Below are 15,736 nucleotides of genomic sequence, written 5' to 3' on the forward strand. Positions count from 1 at the left end.
TACTTTTTGCCTTACCTGTTATCTTACAAATAACATGCTAAAATGAAATAGATAACATAATTAATAATATCTCAATTGTCATTTTTGGTGCCAACAGCTAACCATAACTGCTCTTTAACTGTGTTTTTTATTGAATTTCAGAGGTTTCTTTACTTATATCATAGTGTTATAAGGAGACCTAACTATAACGCAGGGCCACTGGAATGATGCGGCAGGGCAGAGGCAATTTATGCAGCAGGGTTGAGTAAATTATGCAGCAGGAAAAGGCAATTTATGCGGCATGATGTGCAGCATTTTTTGATAGCATTACTTCAATAATTTGTCATTTGTACACTTGTTAGAGATGTCTGGGCATAGGTTGCACTTCATTAGTACCAGTTTAACACCCAATTATAGCAATAGGAAACAGAAAGGTGACCAATCAGCCTTTACAAAGGGCCTTCTGCTCCGTGACATGTGTTGTGGTGCTTTTAGTAACATTTAAACCACTTGAACTAGAAACAAAAAAGTTGCTTTTGTTAAAAACTGCAGATTATGCAGCAAATGATGGATTACGTGGCAAATGAGGCAAATCTATAATTCTACGAAAAAACGCTATGACCACACAATCACATAATTCCAGTGATGATTTCACTTTAACCCAGGGGTCTCAAAGCTTGTGTGTAATAAGAGCTACTTATGTTCAATGTAAATCATCATGAGCTACAATTATTTCTAGTGTTGTAATAGACCACCTCAGATAAGATTATATTAGTGGCCACCATATGCAAGATTAAAAGCAATGATCTCTGCAGTGCATCAGGCTGGCTCACCAGGAGTAATGTAAAAGACGCTGTATCAGTTTGAATGTCTCCATGTAGGTAAAGCATGGCAGCGACAGCTGGACTGCCCTTGGCATGAAACTAATATTATTAGTAATAAGTCTCCCCAGATAATCTATCACTCAAAAATCAGCTTTAAATAGGTTTTGGAAAGTCAACCATCCAGACATCATTTTATGAGTTCTGCAAATATACACATGTTTGCCTAGAATACACATTTATGGCATACTCATATTAATTTAACCAAGCAAAATGTTCTGACTTAGTAGGCTGGGCTGCGTGCTGGATAACTACTTACAGTTAACTGAATAGCTACTGGTAGCTCATGAGCTACTGGTTGGAGAAGCCTGCTTTAAGCATTGTTTTTTTTTTCCAGTGAATTTCTGCAGTTTCTTGAACATATTCTACAGAGACCTGTCTTTTCACCTGAAACATTGTTAATGGCTAATCATCGCTGTGTAAATCTTTTGAATCTGCGTAATAGAGATTGACTGCAATCTCTGTAAACAACTTGTAGTGGGCAGTTTATGGCTTTCAGCATTGTGAACCACAGGCTGACGGCATATTATGGCTCATGGTAAGGCCTTGTAAACAAATTATACTGGAGTAGTGTCAGCATACCCTGTTCCCAAACCAAAGGTTAAACTCAACTGTGAACTCCCTGCAGCCATTTGCAGCAGCGATAGACCACTGTGCACAAGTGCCCTTTGGCCATGCAGAACAGAGCATGAGGCATATAACCCCACTGTGCACATCCTTCAGTTGTGAGCAGTTGGAATTGAGACCAATGATCTTAAAGTCATGCACTTTTTGGGTGGAAACAACATCCTGGCCTCTATCTAGGCCCTGTGCAACACCTACAGCAGGCATCCACCCACCGTTATACAGAACACTTGCCCATTTGCAGTGGGGGTCAGCTGCAAGTCGTGGCCTAGCTACAAACTAGTGTGAGCAGTCATTTATTTTTTATATTTGTTGTTTTTTAAGTTTCTAATTTTGGTACCTTTTTGTGTTTTATTGTTAAACATTTTACCTTTATTTGTGTTTTTGGGCAATTTTATCCTTTAAACTTTTAAAGATTGATACAAATATTCATAGTACTTCTTGAGATGGGCATCGATGCCTGAGAAATAACCAATGTGTTCCTCTCCCTTTGACAAATTACCTTCATGTACTGAATAGAGTTTATTGATAAGTACTGCAACTGGTGGTCCTCATGCACTTGTTTTTGCACTTCTGGGAGTCAGGTTTCACCTTCTCCTTGCTCACAGTCCTGCCTCTGCACATCTGTCCTTGAGTACGCATTCAGATTAACGACACAGGGGTGTTTTATCATGCTTCTCCTGCCCACTGAGTAGACTCCTGGATGCCATCTATGCAGGACTTGGTCACACAGTGAACATGTGACTTTACAAACCTTACATTTCTTCTACCTTGCAGTGTGAGTAAAACATTCAGACACCAATTTTTCTTTCCTATGGGTGACTTGCAACAACAGAAAAGAGACCTCAACAGCATCATCATCCTGCTGTGATGATGCATTTGATGGTCCTGCTGAAGAAGTGATTCTTGCTGGCTTGCTTCCATGATTGGGCTGGTTTCCAAATGCAAGTCTACCTCCCTATGAATAAAAAGGCAAAAAGCTGCCTTGCAAAAAGGTTGACTCCTTGTCTCCAAATGCCAGTGACTTGTTTTTGAAATAGTGTGCATTGTTCAGCCAATCAGTTTTAGCATTAAGAGATTTGTGAATTCTTCATGACTTCAATAGAAACAATGCTATGGAGCCACCACAGTAGTCCCATGAGAGCGAGAAAGTGAGACTTACTTGCCAGGCTCTGCAACTTCAAAACCGGAGTCACTGACCTCGTAAACAACTGATTTTTATTGTTTGAAGCCAAGAGTTTGCTAAGAGGAAATTAAAACTAAGGACTGTAGTGGTACATTCAAAAAGTTCCATGAGATAGTCCTTTTTGGAATCTGTTACAATCAAAGATGGATACTTGTAGGTTATAAAAGATGTAGGTTTATTAGGTTTAGCTCAGGAGCAGCATCCTTCTCACTCCAACTGTCCACTCATCCAAGAACGGCAGCCCATGCTGCCCTGTTTAGATTCCACTACAAACTCTTGCACCAATAACAGCATACTATTTGGGAAAGCACTAGTATTAAGCTTGTGATCTCTCACCTGTCCATGCATACCTGCAGCATCTCCTCATGCAGGTTGTATGGACTTCCAAGTGTCTCACTGTTACTGTTAATTTTCTAAAAAAAACATCCACCATGTGTTCCCACACAAGTTTACAGCTGACTCAGCATGACAAGGTTGAACAGAGCTGCTAGGTCTAAACAGGGCTGTTCCAATGACATTATAAATATAGGCCACCCTCACAGTCTACTGCTCACCTTATAGAGGCCTGTTCAAATGCCCTGGACTGGAGGATGTCTGGTATACATAGACACTGGTGGGGTTACCAGGTGCAATACCTCTTAAAGGCTTCAGTCTCTTTTTATTTGTAATACTCTTAGTTTTTTCCTCCTAGTTTCTTCTGCAGTTCCTCTAGCTTCTTCTTACTTTCTTGTTCCTCATGCATAGTTGCTTTTCCGATCGTAGCCAGTGTATCGCAATCAAAGATGGATACTCATAGGTTATAAAAGATGTAGGTTTATTAGGTTTTGTTCGGGTTACAGGTAGACTCCACCAGGGGCAGCATGCTGCTGCTGAGCCCTTATCAGTACAACGGTCCACTCATCCAAGCACACACACTCACGCCATTCCAACCATACAATGACCTCACTCACTGGCTTAGCAGCAGGGGGCATCACGACTGTGGGGAGAATGCATAAGATTACGGTAGCAAGAGGCCACAACAGAATCCTGGTACACTGAACTGGTATTGACAATCAAGGGTGTTCCCTTGGTATGAAAGGCTTCACTAATTCTTGCACACCATTGGAAAGATTTCATTGACTTTGTGACAGTATTCCACACTTGAAAGGTTCTTGTATTTATTATACATCTCACTGAAATCCTTGCTACAAGACATCCACAGCAAATGAAGGCTATCTGAATTTATTTGCTGTTGTTCCTTTTTTGGGGCTCACTCAACCATTCGTTTTTGTGACTTCTGGGCAGGATGAGCAGCATAGGGTAAATGCAGAGCAAGCATTGAAGATCAGACTGAAGACACCAACCAGTACTCCACCAAGTCTATTATGAGGAATAATTTTACAACCCTTCTTGAGACAACAAGCTGTATAATTTGTCATATGCACATTATGTGACAAACATACCCTGGGAAGTCAGTCAGGGGAAATATTGCTTTGAAACATCATCGATGCACAAGCATCTAAAAGCTTGGCATCAAATGCAATTTAAGGATGAGGGACTCTGAATAGATAGCATCGATATCTACTGGCATTTCACACCATCCCTCCTTACAACAATTTGCCAAAGGACATCCTGCAACATGAGAGAGATGAGAGTAGAGCATACTATTCCCCTTGCTGGCTTATACACCCTTGACTGTAGGATGTGATCTCCATTGGAGAGAGCATGGAAAAATCAAGTTCTGGCATCTTAGCAGACATGGAAAGACATATAGGCATATTGACGAGAAAACGGCGCAGCTCTGTTCCACAAGTCATTTTGGTGCGCCAACCTGCTTAATTTTCTAAGTGCAAGAATGTGCCATATTTACAAAGATATTGAGCAGTCCTGTATCCATCCCTGCACCGGCGCAAGAAATGCAGACCAGTACCAGTACAGGCACCCTTGCACCATAGTGCAACAGTGCCTGTGTTGCACATTCCTGCACAAAAACACTCATCAATGGTGTTGTGCTCCTTCTATGTCTGTTGTACAATGCAGCACACCTACAATGAGTAAAAGATGAGGAGAAATAAAAGTATTTCTCATCGTTGTGCCACTCTTATACCTCCCATGGGGAGGTGTACGTTTTTGACACTGTCTCAGATTTACAGATCTTTGTAAATCTGGAGCAGTGTCAAAAAGCAATAGGCGTTGCATGGTAACACTCACAGTAACACCCAATGCACGCCTCTTTGTCACAGATAACTGCTTCGAGGAATATCAGATTTTCAAGGTGTTATTAAGCCATGCAAAGCGGCGTAGCAGTGCCTTGTAAATATAGAGCAGGGCACAGCAACACTGGAGTGTCATAAGAAGTGACACTCCGGATGGCCCAATGACCCTGTTCATATGCTCCAAAATATTTCCCCCAAATTCATATTCTACTTTTTGTAAAATGCAAAAATGAAATGTGATTTTAAGAAATTATTTTATAGTTTAAAAATGTGATGCAAAACTTTATTACGTATGTCACTGATTATGAATGAGAGTTGCTACTAATTTGTTTGCAATTCAAAATGAATACCAAAATTCAATCTGGTAAACAAAGAATAAATAACGTTGTTATTATTCTTGTGCTTCAAACTGGTATGGTTGTTATTCAAAAAAATATTTAGTTTTATTTCTAAAGTTCATCTGTGCATTTACTTACATCAACATTGTGATTCTGAAAGTGACAAAAGAGGTGCTATAGACAAGTAACACTCAGTTGTTTGCATAAACTGATACACATGCCAAGCTCTTCTAATGCCCCATCAACTGCAGTTCTAGCACTGCTACTCAACTAAACACAGCTTACTACTCCAGCTACTAAAGCTTTATCAGATCTTAGTACTGAGTCTGACCTGTAGCTCCCACTGCCATTTAAGTACTGTGGGTCGACACACATCTCAGCCAAAAACAAACGTGTAGCGGGGACAGGGGCTATAACAGTGCTTTGGAGTGTGATAGGTTTGGGAAGCGTGACAGGGATAGGTACTATAGCTCAAAGTGGGAGTATTGCAAGGATCAGAAGTGTGTCAGGGATAGGAAGTGTGACAGTATTGAGTAGTGTTCCAGGGATTATGATGTGTCATAGATTAGGAGCAGGATAAGGATTGGAAATTCAACAATTCAACAGCAATGGAGAGTATGACACAGATTACAACCATGACAGAAAATGGAAAGTGACTGAGCTTGGGGGTTTCTTAGAGACATTGGGGCTGATTCACAGAACTAATCTGAGATAAAATCCTAAACTTACTACTTTTGGTATTAACAGAATGCACTTAGTAGTAGTAAAGTTAGGTTAGGACTCCTAACTTTACTACTACTAAATGCCTTTTGTGTATACCAAAAGTCGTAAAGTTAGGATTTTGTCTCAGTTTAGTAGTAGTAAAGTTAGGATTCCTAACTTTACAACTACTAAATGCCTTCTGTGAATACCAAAAGTAGTAAATTTAGGATTTTATCTCAGATTAGTTCTGTGAATCGGCCCCATTGAGTGTACAATGATTGAGGGCATAACAGAGACAGAGGATGACAAGGATTGAGATTGCAATGAACAATTGGAGTCTGAGGGTGCTGGAGTATGGGCTACACTGACACTTGCGGCCTCATTTATGAAGCCCCTTGCGGGACCAGAATGGCACTTTTTTGACCTTCCAGCGGCCCAATGTGCTTCTGCATATTTACAAGACCATGTAAAGCCACTTTACTTGGCTTTTCATGGCCTTGTAAATATGTGGCCCCTTCATGCAGAACACTGGTGTTGCTGTGGGTGTTCCCTCGCAACATCCATGGATTCTGACACATTCCCAGATTTATGAGAAATCGTAAATGTGGGAATGCATCAGGTGCAATGAGTAGAATATTTCATTTCTTCTGGTTGATTCCTTTTTCTATGTGTGCTGAATTCTGATTGACAAAGGCAGGTTCCCTGCCGAAACGTGTCTCTCGGTTGTGCAGATTTGTGGAGGCCCATTGTAATAAATACTTGCTGCAGATTTTTCTTACTTCGAGTGCGTGCCCTTCTTCTTGTCGTTGGCATGAAGGTGGATGGATGGAATATATATACATATATATATATATATGTATATACATATATATGTATATAAATATATATATATCTATATATATCACTGTTCCCGCTAATGCGCGCGCACGCACTCTATCCCCGAGCGCGCAGTGCCATGTGTGCAGCGCGCACAGACGGCACTTCCCGCGAGAGAATTCGCGCCGCCGCCGCTTTTAAAAGGCGCGCGGCGTGAAAACGAGCATTTCCATATTGAGGAGGACGGCGGCAGCGGAAGTGACCACTTTGCAGTGGAACACTGGGAGCGGAGGTAAGCGTGATGTGACTACTTCGGTAGCCCAAGGCTGCGGGGAAGATTCTGTGCCCTTATTTAAGTATTCATGTTAATTGCATCCCCTTCACGAGCTGCGATTGACATGAATACTTAAATAGAATCAACGCAATCTCCCCCCCACCCCCGCAGCCTCGCTTTACTATCAGGACAATACAGCAAGCTTAAAACTACGGCGTGTGCTTTGTAGGGTAATCGGCCTTGGTTTCCAACTTCCTGTATTGTTTTGATAGTAAAGCGAGGCTGCGGGCAGATTGAGGCTTTTATTTAAGTATCCATGTTAATCGCAGCCCCGTCACGAGCTGCGATTAAAATGGATACTTAAACAAAAGGACTCAATCTGCCCGCAGCCTCGCTTTACTATCAGAACAATACAGCAAGTCTGCAAACCAGGCCGATTACCCTACAAAGCACACGCCGTAGTTTTAAACTTGCTGTAGCCTAATACTGCCGGGTCACAAGTAGAGGAGTTTAAAGAAGATCCGCTCGATTTCTAGGGCAGCGATGTAAGAAAGGGAACGCACTACCCTCCACCCCTCTTCGCATGAGGTTTAAGGGAAGGAAAGACTTATTGGAAATAATTTTCTAATTAGCAAAGGAATATCTAATGTCCTAAACTGCAATTCAAAAACATTTCCAGATAGCAACTTTTGATATTCTACATTGCCTCTTATTTTTCAAGAACACAATTTCTCTGGTGGACTAAATGAGGTATTACCTTTCTCAAAATACGTACCAGTCTAGACAGTCTGAAGTTTTTATCTTTTAAGAGAATGTATTAGTTAACTCGCTATAAAAATAAAATAAAATATTGCGGACAGAAGGAAACTAAAAGAGTATACACATATTCGTAATTAAGTTTTGAACACCAGAAGGTGTAGGGTAAACCAAGAACCAGGGACATATTTGCTGAATAAACATATATGTGGGGGATTAAAACCGACAGTCTTTTAAGTAAAACAAACTAGCTGTACAGTTAGATAATCTAACAAATATCTTAATTGAAAAATAAACGTAACATTTTTTCTTCGGTTTGCAATGAAACTACTAAAACATTGTACTATTTGTTTCCTCATCACATTTCACGTGCACTATCTATATAGTCCATTAAGTTTCCTGCATGGGCTTTTCTGCCCCTTAGCATTATATTTTTTGCAGATTTCACAACTGCGCAATTTTAATGGTTTTATTGTCAATGTCCTTTAACAGACGTTTTTAAATATTGAAGCATTAAAAAACGTGGGTTGGTGCAAATGAGGTCATGTTCCAGTCCTCCGTGAAGTGACCTAATCCTCCACGAGCTCACAGACTTTGAAGGCTGGCTCCACAGTACACCATCCAAATTTGGTTTTTATAGCACACACTTTACAGGGGACCAAAAACCTTGTCATGGCAGCTTAATCAGAAAATCTCAAACATTACGCTCAGCCAATCAAATTTATCTGGGTTAACTGGCCCCTATCACAGTTAAAGAAATATCTAATTAGTATAGTATAGCTTTTTAAAAGTTAATAACAACTAAGCATGCAGCAAGATCTAGGAGCAAACATGAAGGGGATTTCTTATACAACCCTCAAAAATTAATTCCTCTCAAGGTCTTTGTCCCACTGCTAATCTGCATCCAAGTGTGTTGATAATAAACAAATGTGGATGCGAAAAAGTTGCTGCCAAATTTGGAGCTGATTCAGGTCAAATATTTATAGGAAAGCAAAAATGGCCTTTCCTAAGTCCTAAAGGTCTTAACCATAACTGCAGAGAAACCTCGTCTGTGATATAGATACACGCACTCACACAGAGATAAATAGATCTCGAACGGACACATACACACGAACAATGTTAAAGGTGCAGTCCAGAAAGTTAGAAATGAAGCAGATAATTGATAAGTTGTATGGCTGGATTTTCTTTCATTGATAATACCAACCTGTTTGGGTGTACTGCGGCAATGCTAATTTGAGGAGACTGGTAATTTGAAAATTGTATTTGGTCTGAATCTGATGTCCATGTGGACTAATGTTAAAGATGGCTTAAGTGCTTTACCTTTGTTGAGGAAATCAATGACCAGAGAGGAAAGACTGCCTCCGAGTTTCAGTTGCCACTGGGGGCATCTCATCCTGGCTCTTCCACAATTGCGTTTGCAGGCAATAAATCTGCAACATTTAATTGGATTCATAGATCGAAGTTAACCGAAGCCTTTCCTGCTTTAGCTTCTTGAAGTGTACTCTGCATTTTAGGTGCTTGTTCTGGATGGTGACACTCCGCCTTGGGTGGCTTCTGTCCCAGTCCTGGAATGGCTCCTGCAGCGAGGGTGAAGTTCTTGATGGGCCTCTTCTCAAAAAGGCTCCGCTCAAAATCAATATGAAACGTTGGGCGCGTGAGTAAGTGAAGGGATGGCTGGATGAATTAGTGAAAGGGTGAATGGATGAATGAAAGATTGAATAGATGGATAATGAGGGGATGGATGGATTGATGAGTGAGTGAAAGGATGGATAAGAGAAAAGGTAAATAGCTGAATGTATGGGTGGAAGGGTAGCTGGGTGGGTAAAAGGGTGGATGGATGAGTGAAAGGATGGCTGATTGATGGGTTCAATGGATGGATTCATGAGTAGGTGAGTAGATGGATGGGTGGATGGACGGAAGGATGGCTAAGTGAAAGGGTTGATGGAGAGAGAAAGGGGGGATGGATGGATGACAAAGGGTGGATGGGTGGAAGGATGAGTGACTGGATGGATGAGTGAAATGATAGATGGAAGGATACATGATAGGTTTGCAAATGGTTGAATATGTTTGGATATGGCTGGGCCAAATGTCTGTAAAACTTACCTATTGTCCTGAAATTTTGTCCTGAATTTTGACCTCCCTATTACAGTAAATGCACTGCTCTCAGGGCAGTCATGGACTAGGGCTGTTTCAAAGTTACTGTTTCACTGTGGCAGCGGCGCCCACCAGCACTTATAAAGAAGGATTAGAGATAACTTTGCAGGAGGGTGCAGTGACTGACTGCACCCCCCTGCAAGCGGATGTCTGGGGAGTCCATGGGACCTTCTTACCCCCTCCAGACAGCTTCCATCAGGGGGGATACTGATAGTTCACCACTTGTTTGTGTTACACAGTTTAGTCTGCCTCCTGACAAGGTTAGCTTTGCGCCTGCGTCCATAATACAGCGCGGCAGTGGATTTATATAGAATTCATGAAGTTTTAGATGGGATGGACTGTTCCCATGAGGAGCAGAGTCAAAATAGATTTGCATATGGTTGTGTCCAAACTGGTCTTTACATCTTGGTCTTATCTTGTCACATTTGCAGTGCATTCCAATGTCAAGCTCTCGCTTCAGAGGGGGTTTGGTGTTTACTTTTCTTTCTCTAACTTCAAAGTGAGAGAATGTATGCGGCAATCCTGCTGAGCATCCATGTAAGAGGAGAGGGTGTAGGATTTGTTTTGCACTTTGTGATCTGCATGGTTCACCTGCTTTGCATCAAGCATTTTGACCTCCTCCGCTACTTTATAATGAGTCAAACCTTCCACTAGACATAAAACCGATCTCTCTGCAGCTGGTCCATCAATCTCCAGAGTTATCCGGCCAAAGTGAAGCGGAGTAGCCAGTATTGATCCCAAGTCTTCTGGTACCACATTGTTCAGCCACTAAATGTACATACTACTCCAAGTCCACCGTAACCCCTCCCAAGTCCCTGACCACTACCCTGCATGAATCTGTGCGGCCCTCTGTGGCTGGATTGTGTGGGGAGGTGCAGATAAGTTTTTCTTAATGGATGCTAATAATGAAGCACAGGGGCACATGCCTATTTGCCTAAACTGGAATCCCAGGTAACTATTTGGTCGTTTTTCCTATTGGAGTCTCTGGGCCAGTCCCATTCATTGTTTGTAACTCTTAGAGCCTTTGCTAACCATCTCATCTTCAATTGCAGGTTTGCAGTCTGTGAGGTATTTGAGTTTGAATGGTCAGGCGTGAGTACCCACAAAGACAAGGTAATTCTCTTTATGTTCCACATTGGATTTGGGGGTTGCTGGGTAAATAGATTCACAATCTGCACCCCTTTTCTGTTGCAGGTTTGTCAGACCGCGCTACAAATACAGTTGTACAGGCAGACGTGAGTACAGGCAGAACAAACAGGTAATTGTTTGGTAGAGTTAAACTGTGGTGCATCTTGTGTATTGTGGTATAACGACATCCCTTACCCATGTTTTCTTCTGTTGTAGGTTTCGCAGACAGTACCCCACACATTTGAACGGGCATACGTGAGTACAAGCAGAGCAGGTAATTGTTTGGTAGAGTTAAACTGTGGTGCATCTCGTGCATTGTAGTATAACAACATCCCTTACCCATGTTTTCTTCTGTTGTAGGTTTCGCAGACAGTACCCCACACATTTGAACGGGCATACGTGAGTACAAGCAGACCAGGTAATTGTTTGGTAGAGTTAAACTGTGGTGCATCTCGTGCATTGTAGTATAACAACATCCCTTACCCATGTTTTCCTCTGTTGTAGGTTTCGCAGACAGTACCCCACACATTTGAACGGGCATACGTGAGTACAAGCAGAGCAGGTAATTGTTTGGTAGAGTTAAACTGTGGTGCATCTCGTGCATTGTAGTATAACAACATCCCTTACCCATGTTTTCCTCTGTTGTAGGTTTCGCAGACAGTACCCCACACATTTGAACGGGCATACGTGAGTACAAGCAGAGCAGGAAATTGTTTGGTAGAGTTAAACTGTGGTGCATCTCGTGCATTGTAGTATAACAACATCCCTTACCCATGTTTTCTTCTGTTGTAGGTTTCGCAGGCAGTACCCCACACATTTGAACGGGCATACGTGAGTACAAGCAGAGCAGGTAATTGTTTGGTAGAGTTAAACTGTGGTGCATCTCGTGCATTGTAGTATAACAACATCCCTTACCCATGTTTTCTTCTGTTGTAGGTTTCGCAGACAGTACCCCACACATTTGAACGGGCATACGTGAGTACAAGCAGAGCAGGTAATTGTTTGGTAGAGTTAAACTGTGGTGCATCTTGTGTATTGTGGTATAACAACATCCCTTACCCATGTTTTCTTCTGTTGTAGGTTTCGCAGACAGTACCCCACACATTTGAACGGGCATACGTGAATACAGGCAGAGCAGGTAATTATTTGGTAGAGATCCCTTATGGTGCACATAGTAAATTGCTGTATCACAAATTCACAATGTGCTGTAACAATCTTTACTTCTATTGCAGGCTCTACGGACAGTGCTACATTTAAGTTTGAAAGGGCAGGGCAGTGGACAGAAAAATCCAGGTAATTATACTCTACGTTTTGCCAGCAATGCCTCCGTATTATGTGACAGATTGCAATCATGAGCATAGACATCAACTTTAGCCATGTTCCTTTATTTTGCAGGCTTTGTGGCATAGCAGGCTAAACCCAGTTATCACAAATATGTTCAAGCGCAAAGCTGTACCTTCTGCAGAGTGTGATGCTTCACCACAAAGGAAGAAATGTTGCCTTGTATTCAAGGAAGAGTGGATGAAAGAAATTGTGGAGGCTGAGACACAGAAATCACGAAGCAAGGTTCGCGTGCAACTTGGGGAACTATTTCAATACAGTCCAGACGTGGGCTTGATTTGCAAAGCATGTGCTGAAGCCAAGATTGTTGGGGACTTTTCTACAGGGAAGAAATGGAGTGACGGCTGGAAACTGGATTACCTGAAACGCCATCTAATTAGCAAAGTTCACGAGTCTGCCATGGTGATATTGAGAAACAGAAGTGCTGCTGCCAGGTTTGGTTTTGGAGTGCGGGCAATGCTGACGGAAACTGCCACTGACAAAGCAACAAGAATGGAAGCAGTTGAACGACAAAGATCCCTGCCTGATGAGATAAAGATTCTCATTAACAATGTGTTGCTGGCAGTCAAGATGAATACTTCAATGTTATCTGTACAAGACATCCATGACCACTTAGCTTTGTATGTGAAGATACCAGACAGCTGGAGGAGCAAGAACTATGCCTTTGAGTTCCTTAAGGCCATCAATAGCGTGATACACTGTGAAGGTATGGCAGAACTTCGTAACGCTTTGTATCACACATTGATAATTGATGAGAGCACAGATATTTCTGTTACAAAAATGCTCATTCTCTACTTCAAGTTCCGACCTGTAACCTCAACAGAGCACAAAACACTGTTTGGGGGCATAGTGAAGCTGACCAGTTGTAATGCTGAGGCTATCACTACTGCTGTGAAGGAATTCTACACTGCCAACGAACTGGACCTCATGAAAATGGTCATGTTCACATCCGATGGTGCGTCTGTGATGTTGGGTAAAAATAATGGTGTTGCTACTCGCCTTAAACAATCTATTCCCCATCTAGATGAGCAGCATTGTGTCGCTCATCGAGAAGATTTGGGAGTTGATGATGCCTGGAAGAGGGTTCCAATGATTAAAGAGATGGAGACATTATTGAGGACTGTCTACACTGTGTTCTCCAGATCTCCTGCAAGGAAGTCCAAGCTGGATGAAATGGCATTGTTTACTGATTGTGAAGTGGTCTCTTTTCGACCATTGAATGAAGTTCGGTGGCTTTCAAGGCATTTTGCAGTTGGTGCACTAATTCGGAATTACGAGGCTGTTCTTAAGTACTTTGAGCATGAGAAAGTTGAAGAGAATGATCCAGTTGCTAAATATTGTTACAAAAAGCTATCTGACTCAAACTACCATATTTCCCTTGCAGTACTTAATGACATTCTGAGTGAATTTGCATCTTTGTGCAAACTGTTCCAAAAAAGTTCTTTGACTACTGTTGAAGCTGTACAGTATGCAAGAGCAAAGATTGGCCAAATTAAGGAGCAGTATTTGGGGGACACTGTCTTTTGGAGCAGCAATGTAAGAGATATGATGGTGTTGTACAAGGAAAGGCAAGAGTTTGACAGTGGGCCTATTTTGTCTTTTGTTTCCCTTCTTTGTGAGCACATGCAAAAAAGGTTCCCCGAGGATGAACTGAAAGAATGGGCAAGTTTTGAAATCCAGGCAATATCAACACAATCACATTTTTATTTTGGGACTGAGAATATACAAAGACTTGTTGAAAAGTATAAAAATGTCTTGGTCCTGGGTTATTGTGAAACACCAGAAGACGTTGTTCGACAATACAGAGACTATAAATATGTGGTGGCAGAACATGTAAAGGGTGGTTTATTTACAACATTTCAAGACATGGTGAATTTCACAGTACGCAATGCTGCTCAGTATAGTGTGGTGTCTCAGCTTGTTGATGTCTGCGCAACATTTCAAGCATCTAGTGCAGATTGTGAACGAGGATTCAGCCTCATGAATACTATCAAGAGTAAATTGAGGAATAGACTAGAGCAGAAGCATTTGGATATGTTGATGAAGACAAAGGCTTACCTCCAGAATGGGAAAGTTGACCTTGATAAAGTTTATCAGCACTGGAAAAATGGCAAGGATCGCCGTGAGAAGCAACCGTGTCACCCATCTAGTGATGCCACTTGACTTGTCTGAACGTCCCTCTCCCACAGTCCATGTTTGCCTGGATGTCAGTTTTACAAACTATCTCTGGCAGGATAGCCCAACTTAACTCATTATCTTTCACATCAAATTGTAAATGTTATGTAATTTTGTAACTTATTGTGTATATGTGATATTGTATAGGCTCTCAACATTTCCCCACCCAATGAACAGTTCTCCAGTTAAGAATATTTAGTAAAATCTTATGATGGTACCACCTTTTGGAGTCTTGTGCTTTTCTAAACTTTAAGTGTACTTGCCTGTGTAACCAATTCATGTCATGGCGTCTTTATCCAATTTGCAAACCGGCCCTAAGACCCTTAACGTGGAGCTGTATGTGTGAAAATGCACCATCTTTTTACTTTTTTTAAGTAAACGTTTGGAGTGACATTTGGCGCTGCACGCGCGCGTGGTCTGGTTCCTGGCGCACATAACCATGGTTGCAGCGCACAGAGACCCTCCTCTGCCGCACACAGAGGAAAAAAATTAGAGGGAACATTGATATATATATATATATATATATATATATATATATATATATATATATATATATATATATATATATATATATATATATATATATATATATATACACACCTATATGTATACTAGCAGTCAGGTGGTGCATTACCACACAAAAAAAGATATATATGTCCATATATACACACACATACATAAATATATTCATAACATAAACCAAAGGTTATAAGGAAGTTATAGTTTGGAAATCGAATGAAAAAAACCTTAGAAATTCACAGGAAAAAACAAAGGTTACAGAAACGTTATAGTTAGGCTCAGATTTCACTCATACAAAAACATTGAAATTCAATCAATCAATCAATCAGGTATTTGTTAAGCGTGACTACTCACCCATAACGGTCTCAAGGCACTGCAGGGGGGGTGCAGGTTCCAGTCCATTAAGGAGGGGGGCTGTCGAAGAGCCAGGTCTTGAGGTTTCTTGCAAACATGGGGAGCGATGTTGTCTGTCTGAGGGGGAGCGGAAGGGCCTTCCTGGCTCTGGCCACAAGGAAGGAGAAGTAGTGGCCTCCTGATCTGGTCTTGCTGGTGTGGGGGGACCATGGCATAGGAGAGCTGGGCTGATTGTAGGGTCCTTTCGGGTGCGTGGAATTTGAGTTGGCTGTTCAGGTAAGCTGGGCCGGTGTCTTGGAGGGCCTTGTGTGTGT

The 15,736-nt window shown here is 41.6% G+C and overlaps 1 protein-coding gene across 1 annotated transcript; it reads left to right on the plus strand.

Moving 5' to 3' along the window:
* Positions 1-12,268: 12,268 nt before the first annotated feature.
* Positions 12,269-14,537, plus strand: LOC146829455 (zinc finger protein 862-like). The gene has a single exon (XM_085606692.1). It carries the CDS (start codon positions 12,468-12,470, stop codon positions 14,535-14,537), a length of 2,070 nt encoding a protein of 689 aa, XP_085462818.1. The 5' UTR covers positions 12,269-12,467.
* Positions 14,538-15,736: the final 1,199 nt, after the last annotated feature.

This window comes from Triturus cristatus, chromosome 5_2, assembly GCF_964204655.1.
Source record: "Triturus cristatus chromosome 5_2, aTriCri1.1, whole genome shotgun sequence".
Taxonomy (NCBI): domain Eukaryota; kingdom Metazoa; phylum Chordata; class Amphibia; order Caudata; family Salamandridae; genus Triturus; species Triturus cristatus.

Excerpts from the sequence above, each read along its gene's own strand:
- LOC146829455 (XM_085606692.1), top strand. The coding sequence starts at position 12,468 with ATGTTCAAGCGCAAAGCTGTACCTTCTGCAGAGTGTGATGCTTCACCA.